Source organism: Lithobates pipiens, unplaced genomic scaffold (assembly GCF_037356315.1).
Source record: "Lithobates pipiens isolate NorthernLeopardFrog02 unplaced genomic scaffold, aLitPip1_a1.2 Scaffold_16, whole genome shotgun sequence".
NCBI classification, from domain to species: Eukaryota; Metazoa; Chordata; class Amphibia; order Anura; family Ranidae; genus Lithobates; species Lithobates pipiens.
In genome coordinates, this window is record NW_027507748.1 from 141,358,078 (window position 1) to 141,377,490 (window position 19,413).

General features: G+C 41.7%; 1 protein-coding gene across 1 annotated transcript in view; it reads right to left on the reverse strand.

Annotated features, from left to right (window-relative positions):
* Positions 1-140: 140 nt before the first annotated feature.
* Positions 141-19,413, reverse strand: part of LOC143982110 (uncharacterized) — a 75,885-nt gene continuing 56,612 nt past the window's right edge. The window contains exons 7-8 of the mRNA XM_077480541.1: positions 16,816-16,976; positions 141-3,892 (exon numbers count right to left, since the gene is read on the reverse strand). Coding sequence (XP_077336667.1) covers positions 3,673-3,892; positions 16,816-16,976 — 381 coding nt within the window. The 3' untranslated portion in view covers positions 141-3,672. The remainder of the gene's footprint in view (positions 3,893-16,815; positions 16,977-19,413) is intronic.

A 19,413-nucleotide genomic window follows, 5' to 3' on the forward strand; every position in this document is an offset into this window, starting at 1 on the left:
AGCGGAATGGGCCCTGGTGTCCTGGGGGGGGGGGGGGGGGGGCGCGCGTGGGGTGGTAAAAATTGGTGCCCAACCCCCCACCCCCCTCTATACTGTGCTAAGAACATCCTTTTGATTTTTTGATTTTTTTGGGGGGTGTGTTTTTTTTTTTTTGTTTTTTTATTTTTTTTTTCCCCACAGAAGCCATTTTGTTGGCTAAACTTTTCAGTCCATGAGTTTACCAGAGGTTGGTGATGGTAGAGATATCGCCAGTTTATTGTAAACAAATTGGCTAAATGAGAACTGTCCTAATAACCCACCGTATAGTCGCTGTGTATGTGAAGGGTCCACTGCAGCTGTGTTTTTCAAATAACATCTGTGTGGTTGTGTTCTATTTTTGGCTTAACATAGCAGAAGGCGGCAGATATGCTCACTGCTTGCTACATGAGTATTTAAAAATTCATGAGAATTTGCCAAACCATGTCATTTTATTGAAGTATTGATTGTTGGAGGGAGTACAATAGATCAGTAGAGTAACGGCTTAGCTTTTAGTCTCTCAATGGTGTATTTTTTTTTTTTTTCAAGATACAATATTGCCCAAGTGTAATTGGCTTCATAAAAAAAATAAAGACATCCATAAAGTAACTATTTCACTTTTTATTTTGTCAGAAAACCAGTTTGTCTTTAAGACACTTTGGTAATGTGTGTTCTGCATCATGGGAGAAGTATGAAGGCTGCCTGTGCTGACCAGTCTTGAAAATGCTAGCTGCTTGGCTGTTGTGCTTATCCTCAATCGGTACACTTCGGCTGGGTTCACTCTTGTCCAGTTCAAATTGTATGTCCGTTTTTACTGAGATTTAAAATAAATATATACTTTTTTTTTTTTATTATTATTATATGCAGTTATGACAATTTGCAAGGCTCGGGACTGGATTTTTGTCACAGCTGTGGTTTTTCAGTGTTGGCCAATACATAGTAGATAAAATGTGTCAACTCCTGTAGGAGAGCAATTCATGCTGAAATCCTAAACACATGTGATTCAGAAGTGTTGCCATAGAACTCACAGCTGAACTGCACCGCTCAGAAAACGCACAAGACTCTTTAAATTCACACTGCGGATGCCCCACATATATGTGAACAGTTTCAATGGAAATCAATGTTACTTCACATTCAAAACACAACCAATTTGCATATATACCAGAACTGAGCCTAATTGAAAGTCCTGGAACAAGGATGCCGATGAGGACTTTAGCATTTCTGGTCTGCAATATAACGGGGTCATGACAGCAGTGGGTCAATGTAATCCAGGCAAATGGTACTTGTTTAGGTCAACTCCAGCAGCTACCATTTTTCTCTCTGGGCAGGTTTACTTTAATCCTAATACAATGTTTTCACTTTGATACACAAGATTTCACATGGTGCTTTCAGTGCCACCAAAGGCAAAACTTTTTTTTTTTTTAAGCTTTGGATAGAGTGGAGAGGAATTAGAACTCATGTCTGTTTTTATTGCTGTCCTTATATATCCTTTACCATTATTATCATGTAAAGGAAAATTTGAAATTTTGCGATATCCGAACTGAATCAAAAATCTTCCAATGAGGACGCTTGGTCTGGTGGCACCCCAGGATTCCTTCATTTTGGGGAATTTCCCCTTCCTGTTGGCTATGTGACAAGAAGTGATGGGAACTCTCTCCAATGGGACATGGATGGTAAAAAAGCTTCATTCATTTTGAAATGGTTTAAGGGTGTGTTAGCCCCTATTTTTTTTTTTTTTTTTTTTTTGCCGTCCAACACACCCTTAACCATTTCAAAATGAAAACTTTTTTTTTGCTTTTTTTTTTTTTTTTTTTTTTTTGTTTTTAGTGGCACTTTAAGACCTGTGGTGATATTTATCCTGTGAGTGGGAGTGCAATATCTGATGGCGCTTTTAACTAACTTTGCACAGCTTCTGCCAATTTGTATTATAGCTAAACTCCACGCAGATGAAAAGAACGCAAACAAATGCAGCTTTGTATTAATACATTTTTTAAATGCTGGTAGTTTAGCTGAATTTTGACCTGTTAGATCCTTGCACTCTCTGTATAGTGGCTCTCGGGCTGGGAATGGGGAATAAAAAGCATGAGGAGGCAGCCGGTTGTGCTGCAGTGCAAGCAGTATGCCAATATGAGGCGAGAACAGAGTTCGTGTAAGTTTTTCCTGCTGCTTATTTTTAGCCATAGTTGGGTGGAGACTTTAGGTGGTGCCCATGGGGTTGTCTCTTGTGGATATTTAGTGGTTTGCCTGGAGTTCAGCTATAAAGAAAACATACTGAGAAGCATTAGGACTACTTTTGTTGAAAGTGCAAGTTGCTTGGCTCTTTCCTCAATGCCTTTATAGTTGCTGGCTGAGAACAAGCATGCAGCCAGTGAAGTTAAAGGCAAGTCAACTCCTGACCTACATAGTCTGAAGCTTATCTAAATGAAAAGCATTGATGGTGGATTAGCATAATGGGTAAATACAAAGCCTAGTCGACACAAGTTCAAATGTGACAGCCTTGTATTTTATTAACACAGGATTCTTTTAATGTGGTTTTCACTTAAAAAATAAAAATAATAATGTGCTTTCTAGTTCAAAATTGGGCTTTCGTTATATCGCTTGCCTTCAATGAACCACTCTCCCTGGCTGCATGTTGGACAGCTAACTTTTAACAGAATGGAGCAGTATCGGGGGGGGGGGGTACTGAGAGGTATTCTGATGGGGGAAATTACAGCATGGACATCACTTGTGTGGATGCAGGAATCTGTGGGGTTTGTTTTCACATTCAAACCAATGGTTGAAAAATAAATATAGATATAGATAGATCTCCAGCCTAAGCAGGGGTGTGTTTTGGAGCACTGAGACAAAGGTACCTCAATCTACAATAGTGGTCCTACTTTACAGCTTATGGCTGGAGAAGAGGGTGTATATATAATCATGCTAAGGATCAATAGGGGCTTATGAACACAGGCGTTTTGAGATGTGAACATGCTTCAACCAAAACATTTTGATGCTTGGGGAGCCACAGGTCATGTGTACAACCAGTCATAGCAGTGAATAAGCTGTACACGCTATTCTAGTAAACGCCAATGTTTTGATGCATGAGTGTTTGCATACATGTATAACATATTTCCCAAAGGGGAAGTTCTGCATGCAAATGTTGGATGTTTTTGTGCATCTGCATTTAAACGCACATTTATTTGCCCAAATGCAGCCGTGTGCAACCATTTGTGTTTTATGGCCAGCTGTATGTGGCTCCCTGGGTGTGGAAAAATGTATTTTCTGCTAGAACAGGTTTGTGACTCAACCATCTGTGTACACAGGTAAACCCTTTTAAATGTGTCTTTTTGGCTGTACAGTTAATGCAATTGGCTAATTTAATAAAATTGTGTGTTTTCTGTCGTTCATGCTTGTCCCAGGTCATTTACTTGCGAGTTAGTAAAATCAGTATGGAGATGACACTCCTAAAGCAGTAGTTATAAGGTTACATTCACACAGTAATGTCCATGGTTGGGCAGAGGCACTAGTCACATGTAAAAACTCATTTGCTCAATCTAGTGACTTGTACACAGGCAGTTTTTGTTTTCCCCCCTTTTTAGAACTGCTGGCAAATCAGTGGCCAGCTTCACTGCTGTGCATGTGTAACCACTCAGCTGAAGGGTACAATCACATAGAGCTTCAGCAGTAACGTTGACCCTGGATATAGCCATGTGGCTGTTTGAATGTAGTACTATTTCTGTCCTCTTCCCTTTCAATCCCAAGTCTGTAAGCCAGAAGTCTGAACAGACTTTTTAAAGATCTGTTAATGTTGCAGCCTTCAAATTTCCAATTGATTGCAGAGAAGTCTGCGGTCTCCACCCATTGCCTTTCAGAATATAGTTCACTGCCATCCTCGGTGCTGTTTTAAGAAAAATAAAAGTGCATCAGTTCAAAGTAGGTTATATATATAAAATTTTGTGTTTTGTTTACATTGTGTGTGGTGCTGTGCTGCAACTGCATACAATGCATTGGATTGTGTGCCATTTAGGGGACCAAACAGGCATGGGGGGGGGGGCAGCAGAGAAAGAGTAGACATAGGTCTCCCCACCTATCAAAATGTTCTCTGAGGAGAAATCCAGATGTGGAACAAAGCAAGTGTAAATGAGGGCTAAAGGTTAGAATGTGTTGTTTTTTATTTATTTTTTTTGTCTGTGCACGGGGAAGATTTAGACATAAAAACCCTTTTTTATTTTTAAAGGGTAATTTTTATGGGCAAATATTCCCTGTATCAAAACACAACAGGCAGTTAGAAACTATATAAATTTTGTTTCTTACTGCCTGTTTTGCCACAGGTAATATCTGCCATGTAGGATGAAATTTGGGGTTTGAGCTATACTTTAGAGTTTGCGTCTTAAAGTGGTTGTTAAGCCACTCTAAGTATAAACTGACCAGTGTCAGGGCTCAGCAGCTATGATACACTGTGGGATGGGGAGAAACTGGCAGGACCAGCTATATAGTTTTTTTTTTTTTTTGTGGTCCTTTACACAATACAAATAGCAAGCACGTTAAACTGACAGTGCATGTTAGTGGTGGATTTATAGAAATATATGTAATCAAAAACTCTCTTGGTCCTCTATCCATTTCATCAGTATGTATGTTAGCAGATGAGCACAACTGTAAAATATTGTCCATAAGCCCCCTTGACTGCTTCTGCTGTTGCAGTATATACTTAATCTTTAAAGAAACCCTGGGAGTTGTAGTGATATACATGTAGAAGGAATAATGATTAAGTTATTTCTGCAGCAATCCAAAGAGATACAATTGAGTCCCAGCACAGAATAAAGTCCACAAGATGTGTGCAACAGATGAAAGGAAAAAAAGAAAAAAAAATCCGACACGGTAAATATTACAATAAACAGCCTTCAGTCCCATTTGTCACCCATATCCTAGCAAGCATGGATATGCTACAATCCAGCATCTTTCCACTCTATAACATGCACCTATATAAATGGCTTTCATGTTACAAACCAGACCTGTGCATCTATAATTTTGATGAAGAATTTTTTTTATTTTTACACACACAATCCCCTGTAAGTGACTTCTCTGGCCATTTTTGATATGTAACATGCAGCTTGTCTGCCAGCTGTGTTTAACCCCTGTACACACAGAATTATCCATGGTTGTCATTTCTTACTTCTCTGTCTGCAAAGGCTTGGCACCTGGCTTCCACTCTATAGTATGGCATCAAACAAGTATGCAGATAAAGACTTCTGACTTTGCTTGTGCTGTAGGCAGATGGATCCTATAAAAATGTCAGGCACCTAGCATATGCAGAATCCTACATGTTTCTCATGGCAAATGCTTACTTTAATACTAGCTAACGGCGATGCCTATAGGAGAAATGATTATCTGTGCCAGCAGAATTAACGCATGTTTTGGACTCAAGTGGAAAGTAAGCTCACAGTTACCTACATTTTGATGGAGGGCACTGCAAGCACCATTTTCAAGTGGAAGAGGAGATGATCTAAAGCTGTACCCAAAAATCCAGGTGGCGTGCAAATGACTAGTCTTGAGTATGTACAATGCCCTTCCTGCATCTATTTTCCCAGTACGGACTTGCCAGGCCTTGTTCTGCATGATGTCTGTGTATGGATTCAGCCATCTGGTAGAAGGCAAGGTATTTGCTTTCTCATGTCAGAACATCCAGAAAGAAGAACAGTGAGAAACAGTCGTGCCAACATCAAACCTCAATCCTGATGCTTTCAGTCAGAGGCAGCAGTGCCTTAGACCTATAGATACAGGTGCAGCTATATATATATCATATTTGAAAAAGTTATTTTATTTCTGTAATTCAATTCAAAAAGTGAAACTCATTTTATATAGATGCAATATCCACACACAGGATATATCCCAAGCATTTTTTTTTTTTTTATTTTGGGTTACAGCTAATGAAAACCCAGAATTCAGTATCAGAATATTACACAAGACCTATACATTTTTTTTTTTTTTTAAATACGGAAATGTTGACTTACTGAAAAGTATGTCCATCTACAGTATAGTATGCACTCAATACTTGGTTGGGGCTCCTGTTGCATGGAGGCGATCAGCCCGTGGCACTGCTGAGGTGTTATTGAAGCCCAGGTTGCTGTGATAGCGGCCTTCAGCTCATGTTCCTCTTGACAATACCCCACAGATTCTCCATAGGGTTTTCGTCAGGCGAGTTTGCTGGCCAATGAAGCACAGTGATGCGATGTTTATTAAACCAGATATTGGTACTTTTGGCAGTGGGGGCAGGTGCCAAGTCCTACTGGAAAATTTAATTAGCATCTCCATAAAGCTGGTCAGCAAAGGGAAGCATGAAGTGCTCTAGAATTTCCTGGTGGAAGACTGCACTGACTTTAGACTTGATAAAACAGTGGACCAACACCAGCAGATGAAATGGCTCCCCAAATCATTGCGGACTGTGGAGATTTCACATTGGACCCCATGCAACTTGGATTCAGTGCCTCATCAGACTCTGGGACCTTGATTTCCAAATGGAATGCAACATTTTCCACAGTCTGTGATGATTTGGGGTGCCATGTCCTCTGCTAGTGTTGGTCCACTGTGTTTTATCAAGTCCAAAGTCAGCATAGCCCTCTACCAGGAAATTCTAGAGCACTTCATGCTTTCCTCTGCTGACCAGCTTTATAGAGATGCCGATTTGGACCCCTCCCTTCCCACAAGTACCAATTGGCCAGCAAACTCGCCTAACCTAAACCCCATAGAGAATCTGTGGGGTATTGTCAAGAGGAAGATGAGACACCAGACCCAACAATGCTGAAGGCCGCTAGCAAAGAAATCTGGGCTTCCATAACACCTCAGCAGTGCCACAGGCTGACCGCCCCCCCCCCCCCCCCCACACCACATTGAGGCAGTAATTCGTGCAAAAGGAGCCCCAAGTATTGCTATTGTATCGTGTACATAGACCTAATTTTCCGTAAGCCAACATTTCTGTATTAAACACTTCCTGACCGGCGTGCGACGATGTACGTCGTCCATTTGAAATTGCTGCCGTGCCATCGCGTGCGCGGTGTGCTCGTGCCGGTCGGGACCCCCGTGAGTAGGGTCGCGGGTCCTGTGGACTCGAACGCCGTGGGGATACCCGCGATCATCTCACGAGGAGGCTGAACAGGGAGATGCGGAAGTAAACACCAATCTTTGCTCCCTGTGATTGGAGCAGAGATCAGTGTTTTCATAACACACAGCCACACCCCTTTGACACACTTAACCCCTACACTGCCAGTGTCAATTACACAGGAACCAGTGCATTTGTATAGCACTGATTGCTGTATGAATGACAATGGTCCCAAAAATGTCAGATGTGTCCGTCATAATGTCGCAGTCACAATAAAAATCGCTGATCACCGCCATTACTAGTAAAAAAAAATAATAAAAATGCCATAAAACTATCCCTTATTTTGTAAACGCTATAAATTTTGCGCAAACCAATCAATAATTGGTTATTGCGGGGTTTTTCTACCAAGAATATGTATCGGCCTAAACTGAGGGAAATTTTTTTTTATATATATATTTTTGGGGGATATTATAGCAAAGAGTAAGAAATAAAAACCGCAGGGGTGATCAAATATCACCAAAAGAAAGCTCTATTGGTGGGGAAAAAAGGACGTCAATTTTGTTTGGGAGCCACATCGCACGACCGTGCAATTGTCAGTTAAAGCGATGCAGTGCTGAATTGCAAAAAGTGGTCTGGTCTTAAGCCAGCAAAATGGTCCGGTCTGAAAGTGGTTAAAAATCTTTTTTTTTTTTTATTGGTCTTATGTAATATTCTAATTTTCTGAGTTTCAGTTTATTATTTATTTAGACATGATCAACAATTATAAATGTTCATTATAGCACAGCTTTACTTAATAAAAAAAATAAAAAAATTCAGGTCTACGTTAAATGGTACCATAATGCCATTGTCATTTCACAACACATCTTTAAACACAGTAAATCCGTGTTTAGATTGTACGCATACATTTAATTTAAAACTGACCCATGCACAGGGTTGGATGATATAAGTGAAAAAAAATAAAATAAAATCACTCCCTTAGTAAATCACTCTAACAACTTCCCCCCAGTCAGATTCCAAAGACACAGCTCTATTTGTTGCACTGCTGTGTCATTCATTTTGAATAATGCTCCAATGCACAGATGTGAACTATGTATTTTAGATACTAAAAAAAAAAAGTGCAGATGCTTAGAGCCAGTAGGGTTGTTAAAGTTAAAGGATCATTATGACAACCAGGTAGCAAATATTTAGCAATCTTCACATTTTTCCTATTTATTTCCTTAAGGCCGGTTTCACTTCAGAACACACAGCGGCTCACAGCAGGAGTCCGGTGCGTCTTCATTAACCATTTTTGCCTGAATTCAGACCTGAAACTAACCAAAAGACGCACAGGACACCTGTGGAGATGTGTGAAACTGGCTCCATAAAGTGCCGGTCACAATCTCCTGCTTTGCAAATTGGATAAGTGTGAACCCAGCCTTAAAGAAGAATACCCCCTTTTTCAAAAAAGAAAATACAGTGCTTGTGCTGTATAATTTAGCCACCTGTAATACCTGGCTGATTCTGCCTGGCTATGCCCCCTGTAAACTGACCACAATAATCAGGGCTGCTCAGTCCTGACACCGTGGTCCGTTTACGTGATTCCGTCATCCGCAGCCCTGCTCTCCTGTGTCTGTCTCCCCTTGTCTCCTCCCCCCCTCCCCTCTCTGCCTGTCAGTGCCCTTCCTCCCACTCATGCTGCGCTCATATTTCATATAAAATCATCCCATCAAAGCTGTAATATACCAATAAGTGTCCCTTTGTTAAGTATAAAAATATTCTTATCTGTATCCATATCAGTGCGGCTCCCAGCACTCAGCTGACATGTGTCTCTCCTCCCCAGCTGACATCAGTGGGTGTACTCGGGCCCACCCACTGGAACTGTGAGCCGAAGAGTCAGCTGAACGATGGGAGCTGCGCTGATATAGATACAGGTAAGCATATTTTTCACATAACACAGGGACATTTATTGGTATATTACAGTGTGGATGGGATGATTTTATATAAGTGGGTTAACAACCACTTTAAGCTATTTTATTTTTATTTTTTAAATGGCTCCAATAGGAAGCTGACAAATTGCAATCATGTAATTAGAATACATGTTATCTGACCTTATGTGATCGATACAATGTGATTATCCTTACCACTAATCTAGTAAGACATCCAAGGCTCGGTTCACACTGCCATGAACTGAAAATTGTGTGAATTACTGTGCAACTTTGCCAGGCAACTGCAATGCAAATTGAATGCGTCTTGAAGAAACTTTAAAGCAATTTCAGGGAATGCCTGCGTTCTCTTCCTGTAATGTTGGATCCAAATTGCATCAATTAAGAGAAGTCGGATAGAAGTTGCCTTGAAGTAGTACAGGAACCTTTTCTAAAGTCAGAGCTAATTAACTACTTGCTGATCCAGCCTTTTTCTGACATTTATTGCTTACAAGATAAAATCAGTATTTTTTGCTAGACAATTACTTAGAACCCCCAAAACATTATTATTATATATATATATATATATATATATAATTTTTTTTTGCAGCGACCAAAGAGAATTAAATGTTTGAAATTTGAATTTTTTTTTTATGTCACACAGTTTTTGCATATACATTTGAATATTGCATCTATTTACATTTGAATATTTACATTTGAATGCTGCTGGTCTGTCGTTATTTACATATGAATTCTGCCGATATTTACATATCAATGTCGGTATTTACATGTAAACACAGGGTCTAGGGCAGAGCTGGGCACACTGAGATATCAGGACACAGCACAGGACTAAAACCTCAAGCAAAAAGGGCATTTAAACAGGGAAAGTTGGCAACTTTGAGGCAGCTACTTTGGGCCCCACAACAATGAAAGGGCCCAGGGCAGCTGCCCTTTTTGCCCTGCCTTAAAGGTGGCCCTGCCTGTCCACCTTTAGGAGATCCCTGAAAACTCACTCAGGGAAGCCTATCCCACACCCCCCAACAACTGTCCCCAAGCCACCCCATCAAATCACTCCCTGCATCTATTACCTTTTGTACCACCACCCCCTCCCTTTAGAATTTTCAAAATATATATATATACCCCAATTTTTTTGCATAATATGAAAGATGATGCTGCACTGATTAAATAAAATACCTAACATGTCATGCTTTAAAATTGTGCACGCTGGTGGAATGGCGCCAAACGACGGTACTTAAAAATCTCCATAGGCAGCACTTTAAAAAATTCTACAGGTTACCAGCTAGAGTTACAGAGGAGATCTAGTGCTAGAATTATTGCTCTCACTCTAACGTTCAAGGTGATACCTCGCATGTGTGGTGCAAACACTGGTTACATATGTGGGCACGACCTATGTATGCATTCACTACTGTGCGCTGGGACGGGGGCACTTAATTTTTTAGATTTTTACACTGTCACTTTAACTTTTATTGCTATGGCAAGGAATGTAAACATCCCTTGCGATAACAGTACAGCATGACAGGTCCTCTTTATGGAGAGATCCCCCCAAATCTTTCCTCTACCCTTAAAAGCAAAAGATAAAAAAAAACAACATGTTTACATGGCTCGAGAACCAGAAGTGACGTTGGCCTCGCTTCGGTCCTCCAAGGGAATAGAGATGAGCAGTGGCCATCTTGCTATCGCCCAGCTCTATGTGAAAATACAGCCGAAGCGGGGGGTGGTTCCCAGGCTCGCCGATTGGTAAGGTAAGCCTGGGAGGAGAGAGGCACCTTTCCCGCTGCTTATAAGTGATCCCGTGGCAAATCTGCCTCTGGGATCACTTCTATCTGAAAGCCGACTGTCTAAAGATAAAAAAAAAAAACATGCCGGGGTTAGGGCATCTAGCTGCAGCCATAACCCTGGCATTTAAAGCAGAGCTCCACCCAAAAGGACAAGTTCCGCTTTAAGCACTACCTTCTCCTACTTCCGCTCAAGCCAATTAGGCAGTTCAAGCGGAAGTTCTCTCCCCCTCCCTTCTTTGCAATCTTTTAGGACATGTCACAGGATAGCAAAGGTATTGAATTTATTCTCAGTCTTCACAAGGGAATTGGGGGTCTTCAGTAACCAAAACTGCAGTGTTTGTCATCATGACACATCACAGGAAGCACCCTCATGGCTAACAGAGGACAGAATTAGAAGTAGACTTGGGAAACTTAACATTAATAAATCACCGGGACTGGATGGCTTGCACCCGAGGGTACATAGGGAACTCTGTCAAGTAATTGCCAGACCATTGTTACTCATTTTTACTGACCTGGATGGTACCAGCTGATTGGAGAAAAGCCAGTGTAGCACCAATATTTTTAAAAGGGCCAAAATACATCCCTGGGAATTACAGACCAGTTAGCCTAACATCAATAGAATGCAAGCTCTTGCAGGGGATGATAAGGGACTATATACAAGATTTTAGTAATGAAAACTGTATCATTAGCAGTAATCGGCATGGATTCATGAAGAATCGTCCTTGCCAAACCAATCTATTAGCCTTCTATGAGGAGGTGAGCTGCCATCTAGATAAAGGAAGACCCGTAGACTTGGTGTATATGGACTTTGCAAAAGCATTTGACACAGTTCCCATAAACGTTTACTGTACAAAGTAAGGTCCGTTGGCATGGACCATAGGATGAGTACATGGATTGAAAACTGGCTACAAGGGTGAGTTCAGATGCTGGTGATAAATGGGTTATACTCTGAATAGTCATGGGGTGGGAAGTGGGGTCCCCCAGGGTTCTGCGCTGGGACCAATCCTGTTTAATTTATTAATAAACGACCTAGAGGATGGGGTAAACAGCTCAATCTCTGTATTTGCGGATGACGCTAAGCAAGGCAATAACTTCTCCGCAGGATGTGAAATCCTTGCAAGTATATCTGACCAAATTAATGGGTTGGGAAACTACATGGCAAATGAGGTTTAATGTAAAAAAAAAAAAAGTAAAATAATGCATTTGGGTGCCAAAAATATGAATGCGTTCTACTCACTGGGAGGTGAACTAGTAGACGATGGGCTCAACAATAGCATGCAATCCCAAGATGCTGCTAACAAAGCAAACAGAATATTGGCATGCATTAACCACTTAAGCCCCGGAGCAATTTGCAGCCAAAGGACCAGGCCCCTTTTTGCGATTCGGCACTGCGTCGCTTTAACTGACAATTGCGCGGTCATGCGATATGGCTCCCAAACAAAATTGGCGTCCTTTTTTTCCCACAAATAGAGCTTTCTTTTGGTGGTATTTGATAACCTCTGTGATTTTTATTTTTTGCACTATAAACAAAAATAGAGCGACAATTTAGAAAAAAATGCAATACTTTATGCTATAATAAATATTCCCAAAAAATATATAAAAAATAAAATGTTTTCCCTCAGTTTAGGCCGATACGTATTCTACTGGTAAAAAAAAAATCGCAATTAGCGATTGATTGGTTTGCGCAAAAGTTATAGCGTTTACAAAATAGGGGATCGTTTTATAGCATTTTTATTAATATATTTTTTTTTTACTAGTAATGGCGGTGATCAGCGATTTTTATTGTGACTGCGACATTATGGCAGACACATTGCACATTTTTGACACATTTTTGGGACCATTGTCATTTATACAGCAATTGGTGCTATTTAAATGCACTGATTCCTGTGTAAATAACACTGGCAGTGAAGGAGTTAACCACTAGGGGGCAGTGTAGGTGTTCTGTATGACGATATGTGTTTTTTTTTTTATTGTGGGGGCATGGCCTGGCATGTGACATCACTGATCGTCCTTCCCTATAAAAAGGAACAGACGATCGGTGACAGCCACAGTAGGAAGCACAGGGAGAGGTTTGTTTACACAGACCTCTACTCCTTCTTCAGCTCTGTGACCCGACACCGGACACCAGCGGCCCTGATCGCCGCTGGTGTCCGGTGTCGGGTCACAGAGTCCTCAGGACCGGGTCGGGAGCTCGCCGCTGGCGGCGCGCTCCCAACCCAAAGCTGGGATTTGCCCAGCCGTGCCATTCTGCCGACGTATATCGGAGTGAGGTGGTCCTTAAGCAGTTAAAAAGGGGATTAACTCCAGGGATAAAGCGATAATTCTCCCACTCTGCAAGACTCTGGTCCGGTCTCACCTGGAGTATGCTGTCCAGTTCTAGGCACCAGTCCTCAGGAAGGATGTACTGGAAATGGAGCAAGTCCAAAGAAGGGCAACAAAGATAATAAAGGGTCTGGAGGATATTAGTTATGAAGAAAGGTTGCAAGCACCGAACTTATTATCTCTGGAGAAGAAAAGCTTGAGAGGGGATATGATTTCAGTTTATAAATCCCATACTGGTGACCCCACAATAGGGATAAAATTTTTCCGTGGAAGGGAGTTTAATAAGACACACGGTCACTCACTAAAATTAAAAGAAAAGAGGTTTAACCACTTAAGGACCAAGCCTCTTACTGAGATTTTTAAGTTTTTTTTTTTTGCTAGAAAATTACTTAGAAAAAAATGTATAATGTTTGGGAGTTCTAACACCCTAGAGAATAAAATGGCGGTCATTGCAATAATTTCTGTCACACCGTATTTGCGCAGTGGTCTTACAAGCACTTTTTTGGAAAAAATACACATTTTTGAATTAAAAATTAAGACAACAGTAAAGTTAGCCCAATCTTTTTATATTGTGAAAGATAATGTTATGCCGAGGAAATTTATACCCAACATGTCACGCTTCAAAATTGTGCCCACTTGTGGAATGGCGACAAACTTTTACCCTTAAGAATTCCCATAAGCAGCGTTTAAAAAATTTTACAGGTTCACGTTTTAAGTTTCAGAGGAGGTCTAGAGCTAGAATCATAGAATTATTGCTCTACCAATCGCGGCGATACCTCACGTGTGTGGTTTGAACACCGTTTTCATATGTAGGCACTAGTCACATATGTGGTCGCTTCTGCATGTGAGCTCGTAGAAACGGGCGCGTTTAAAAGAAAAATTTCTTATTTATTTTGCCTTTTTTTTTACATTTTTACACTGTTTTTAAAAAAAAATGTAACTTTTATTCCTATTACAAGGAATGTAAACATCCCTTGTAATATAAAAAAGCATGGCTGGACCCCTTAAATATGAGATCTGGGGTCAAAAAGACCTCAGATCTCATATTTACATTAAAATGCAATGAAAAAAAAAAAAGTTGTAATTTAAAAATATGAACAAAATGGCCCTTTAACCACTTCGCGGCCGCGCTATATGCGAAAGATGCTACCTGCCGGGAGGGCGTCCCTGGACATCCTCCTGTTTACGCGCGATCGGCGTGTCCAATGAGAGATGATCTCATATGTAAACATATGAAATCATCTCTCAGCGCCGCTCTCCCTCCTCACGCAGAGACAGCGTGTGAGGAGGGAGAGATGAACGGCTGCAGCGGCCGTAAGTTCCAAAAAAAAAAAAAAAACGTAAAATAAACTGCCATCTGCCCCCACTGCCACCTGTCCCCACTGCCACCAGTTAGTGCCATCTGTTCCCAGTTTCCCCTTGTCAGTGCCATCTGTCCCCAGTGCCACCTGTCAGTGCCATCTGTCCCTGGTGCCACCTGTCCCCAGTGCCACGTATACGTGCCATCTGTCAGTGCCACGTATAAGTGCCACGTATAAGTGCCATCTGTCATCAGTGCCACATCATGCCACGTGTCATCAGTGCCACATAGTGCCATCTGTCATCAGTGCCATATCAGTGCCACATATTAGTGCCATCTGTCATCAGTGCCACGTATTAGTGCCATCTGTCATCAGTGCCACGTATAAGTGCCATCTGTCATCAGTGTCACGTGTCATCAGTGCCCCGTATTAGTGGCATCTGTCATCAGTGCCACATCAGTGCCATTGTCCTGGTGCTCCAGGGCCTTCAAAAGTGTAATAGGTAGTCAACAATTTAGATGTGTAATTTATGCTCCTAGAACACGTGACAGTGCTCCCTGCATGTTGGGCCTCTCTAAGTGGCTAGGCTGTGGAAAAGTCCCACACATGTGGTATTGTAATACTCAGGAGGAGTAGCAGAATTTATTTTGGGGTGTCATCAAGTGAGAGAAATAACCCATTACAATGACAATTTTGTGGGGAAAAAAAACAAATTTTCATTTTGCAAAGAATTGTGGGAAAAAATGACAACATCGAAAAGCTCACCATGCCTCTTACTAAATACCTTGGAATGTCTACTTTCATTTGGGGGGTATTTGTACTTTCCTGGCTTGTTCGGGTCACAAGAAATGAGATAGGCCACCAGTACATCAGGTGTGATCAATTTTGTATGATTCGCACCACAGCTTGTAGACTTTCTAACTTTCACAAAGACCAAATAATATCCATTAATTTGAGTTATTTTTACCAAAGATATGTAGCAGTATAAATTGTGGGCAAAATGTATGAAGAAAAATTAATAGTTTGCATAATTTTATCACAGAAACAAAGAAAAATTCATTTTTTTTTTAAAAATTGGTCTTTTTTCATTTATAGCGCAAAAAATAAAAAACCCAGAGGTGATCAAATACCACCAAAAGAAAGCTCCATTTGTGGGAAAAGAAAGGATAAAAATTAATTTGGGTACAGTGTTGCATGACTGAGTAATTGTCATTCAAATTGTGAGAGCACCGAAAGTTGAAAATTGGTCTGGGCAGGAGGGGGGTTTAAGTGCCCAGTAGGCAAGTGGTTAAGAGTTATGGGTGGATGTGACGTTTTGACATCGCTTCCGCCCTGGAGTGATATGGAGACGTGTGGGGGCCATCTTCCCCTCACTCATATCCATACCCATACCCATGCAGGGGACAGATGCGTTTGCCTCCGTCGCTGCCGGCTGCTCCATTAAGCGGCGGAGGGCACCGGATCGTGACGGGGCCCCCTATCCTGCCGCTGATGACAGTGATCTTGTGGCGAATCCGCCACAGAGACCAATTTTACCTTAAACCAGACCCCCCGCTGAAGACTAGGATACCTTAACAACGATATCCTCCGACCAAACTTTTTGACAGCAAAGGTCCAACGGAACGAATCCATCAGACAATTCGATCATGTGGGCTCCATCGGACCTTTGCTGTCCAAAAATCTGTTCGTGTGTATACTAGTCCGACAGACAAACACTGATGCTAGGGCAGCTATTGGCTATGAACTTCCTTATTCTAGTCCGGTCGTACGTCATTGCGTTCGAATCCGTCTGACTTTGGTGTGATTGTGTGTGGCCAAGTCTGTTCATTCGGAAAGTCCACCGGAACTCTGCAGAAAGTCCATCGGAAAGACTGTCTGACCTAGTCCGTCTAAAAGTCCGGGTGTGTGCACGTGGCATTAGAGCGGCAAGGGTGTGGAATTCCCTTCCACAGGCGATGGTTTCAGTGGGGGGCATCGATAGTTTAAAAAAAAAACCAATTATATAAGCACCTGAATGACCGCAACATACAGGGATATACAATGTAATACTGAACTATAATCACACACATAGGTTGGACTTGTGTCTTTTTTCAACCTCTTTATCATTGGCCCTTTTTATATCTGTCCAAGGAGCAGGAAAGTTGGGAAGAGGAAAAGTCACCATAAATAACTTTAATTAGCAGACACTTTCCCCTATAAACTGGGTTTCATAACTGTGTTGTAATGTTTATTTATACCAAAGGTGTAATTGCAGGTTTTGCGGTTCCCCCTCCTCATTTTGTCTTTTTCTACACAATAAGTTGTGTAGAATAAATTAGGTGACCTTGGCCAAAGGCTATGCCTCCTGCACAAGCGTAGAAGGCAAAGCAATGACTTCCTGGCTCTGGCTTAACAATACTTACACGAACGTTGAATAAAACATGCGTTCCGACAACGCACACAAAGCAAAGAATAGCTTGGAGTCAAACATTTCATCCTCTTCACTTGTCACAGCAATAAGTTCTTTCACTTGTTTTGGGTGAATCTCGTTACAGTAGAGATCAGTCACAGCTGCTTCTGTTTCCTAAACTCAGAAATAGCAATAGGTGTTAATTGCTAACAAATTAAAAACACATTTTAGAAACAGATTACATGCAACATGTAGTGCCTGTTTCGATCAGCTTTGGACTTCATGTACACAGGTCATTTGAAAACCTCTTCTGAACTCTGACAACTTGACAGCTAGTAACCAACGGTTCAAAACATCTGTTTTGCTGCTTTTACATATCGCGTTTAGCGGCAGTTATGAGTGTTTGCATTTAGAAGCGTTTCTTTTACAGATAACCTTAGGAGAACCCTCCCAAATGCCCACAATGCATGAAAAACAAGTATTTTTAACCATTTCAGCCATTCTGTGAGAGAAGAGAGCAGCAGCGGCAGAGAGAGCAGTGTGCTTTGTTTTTATTGCTCCCTCCCTTTCTCTCTCTTCCCCTCTCTATCTTGATGGTGGGTCAAGCTTGCAGGCAACAGAATGTTGTGAAAATTGTGTTTTTTCAACATTTTACAAATTTTTTCCCCTTTAAAAATGCTTATAAACTCAGGTTACTTTGTTTACACACAGTTACAAGCATTTGGTGTTTGAAATGCCAGTAAACGACAGTCCTGAACGTGATTTATCTGCTTTCAAAAAAGTGCTTGTAAACTCAATTGCCTAACCTACTGTAAATAACTGAGTGTACATGTACACATAAGATAACAGAGGAGAGTTCAGGGGCTGCTGAAAAAATTGGATTTTTGTACTCACCATAAAATCCTTCTCTCTGAAATTCATTGACAGAAACAGCTCCTTTAATTCTTGACCTTAGGGTAATCACGCCACCTTCAGGAGAGGACTAGGCAGAACATGTAACACATGTAAAAACAGCAAGACTGCACAGCACCGCCCAGGTGGTGTTCCATCTGGCTATAACCCCTCACCCTGCTTCCTGCAGCTCAGTTCATCAAAAAGCAGTACAAAACATAAATGGGAGGGGTGGGTGCTGGAAAAGTCCTGTACAAATATGAAGGAGCCATCCGGCTTCTTTACTGTGTTCGTCAATGAACTTCAGAGAAAAGGATTTTACGGTGAGTACAAAAATCCCATTTTCTCTTTCGTTCATTGATGGACAAGGTCAAGAATTAAAGGAGCTGTGTCCATCAATGAACGAAAGAGAAAATGGGATTTTTGTACTCACCGTAAAATCCTTTTCTCTGAGGTTCATTGATGGACACAGCTCCTTTAATTCTTGACCTTAGGGACATCCCCAAGCAGTGTCAAAAAACTAGGGGTGGAAACAGCAAAACATAACTTCACCCACAACAAAAGGAACACACAGAGGAGTTGCCATCTTAAACGGCCGCCATCAAAACCAGCAGCCAACTTATGCATCAAAAGATGCATTTACAACAAACTTGTAACTTAAAGAAAGTGTAAATTGCAACCTTACACAGCTGCCTGCAAAACCTTGTGGCCAAAGCAAGCCTCCGAAGATGCGCTTATGTCAACTTTGTGTAATTTAGTGAAAGTGTGAACGGACAACCAAGTCGCCGCCTTACAGACCTAGGAGACAGGCGCTTGATGCCAGAAAGCCCAGGAGGTTCCAATTGCTCTGGTGGAATGAGCCGTGACAGGAAAAGGGGGCACCTGCCCCTTTAAGGCCTAGGCCTAAACAACGATCTGTCTGATCCACCAAGAAATGGTGGACGACGAGACCGCCAGACCTTTTTCTCTTATATTCATCGACCGACGCAGCTCCTCTCTGTAACTAAATGGGTTTGTTAGCCTGCCATTAGGAGAACTAGGCAAAAATTGTAACACAATACACAGAACATTAGTCCCACCCCAGGGGGCGGACCCTGTGCTAACAACCCTCCCTGCTCCCAGGCAGAACTCAGTACGTCAACAAGCAGTATAACATAGAGAAAAGGAGTAGCTGTGTCGTTCGGTGAATTACAGAGAAAAGGATTTTACGGTGAGTACAAAAATCCTATTTTTCGGACCAGCCACCAAGACAAACAGAGTCTGACTTCTGGAAGGGAGCCGTAGCAGACAGGTACACCTGTAAAGCCCAGACCACGTCCAGGGAATGTAAGGCAACCTCTTTTGGGTGTGTCGGCTTAGGACATAAGGATAGTAACACAATGTCCTCATTTAGATGCAATGCTGAAACCACCTTTGGAAGGAAAGAGGGCTGCGGGCGTAGCACTGCCTTATCCTTGTGGGTGACCAGGGTAGGGAGACTTGCATGACAAGGAGGCCAACTCAGAAAACCTCCTGGCAGATGTAATAGCCACTAGAAAGACTACTTTCTGAGAAAGAGTTAACAAGGTAATCTACCTAATGTTCTCAAACGGTGGTTTCTGAAGCGCCGATCACACCAGATTTAGTTCCCAAGGAGGTAGCGGTGGGGAAACCGGAGGCACTACGTGTCAAACCCCTTGCACAAAAGTACTCACCAATGAGTGAGTCGGCAAGGGACGTT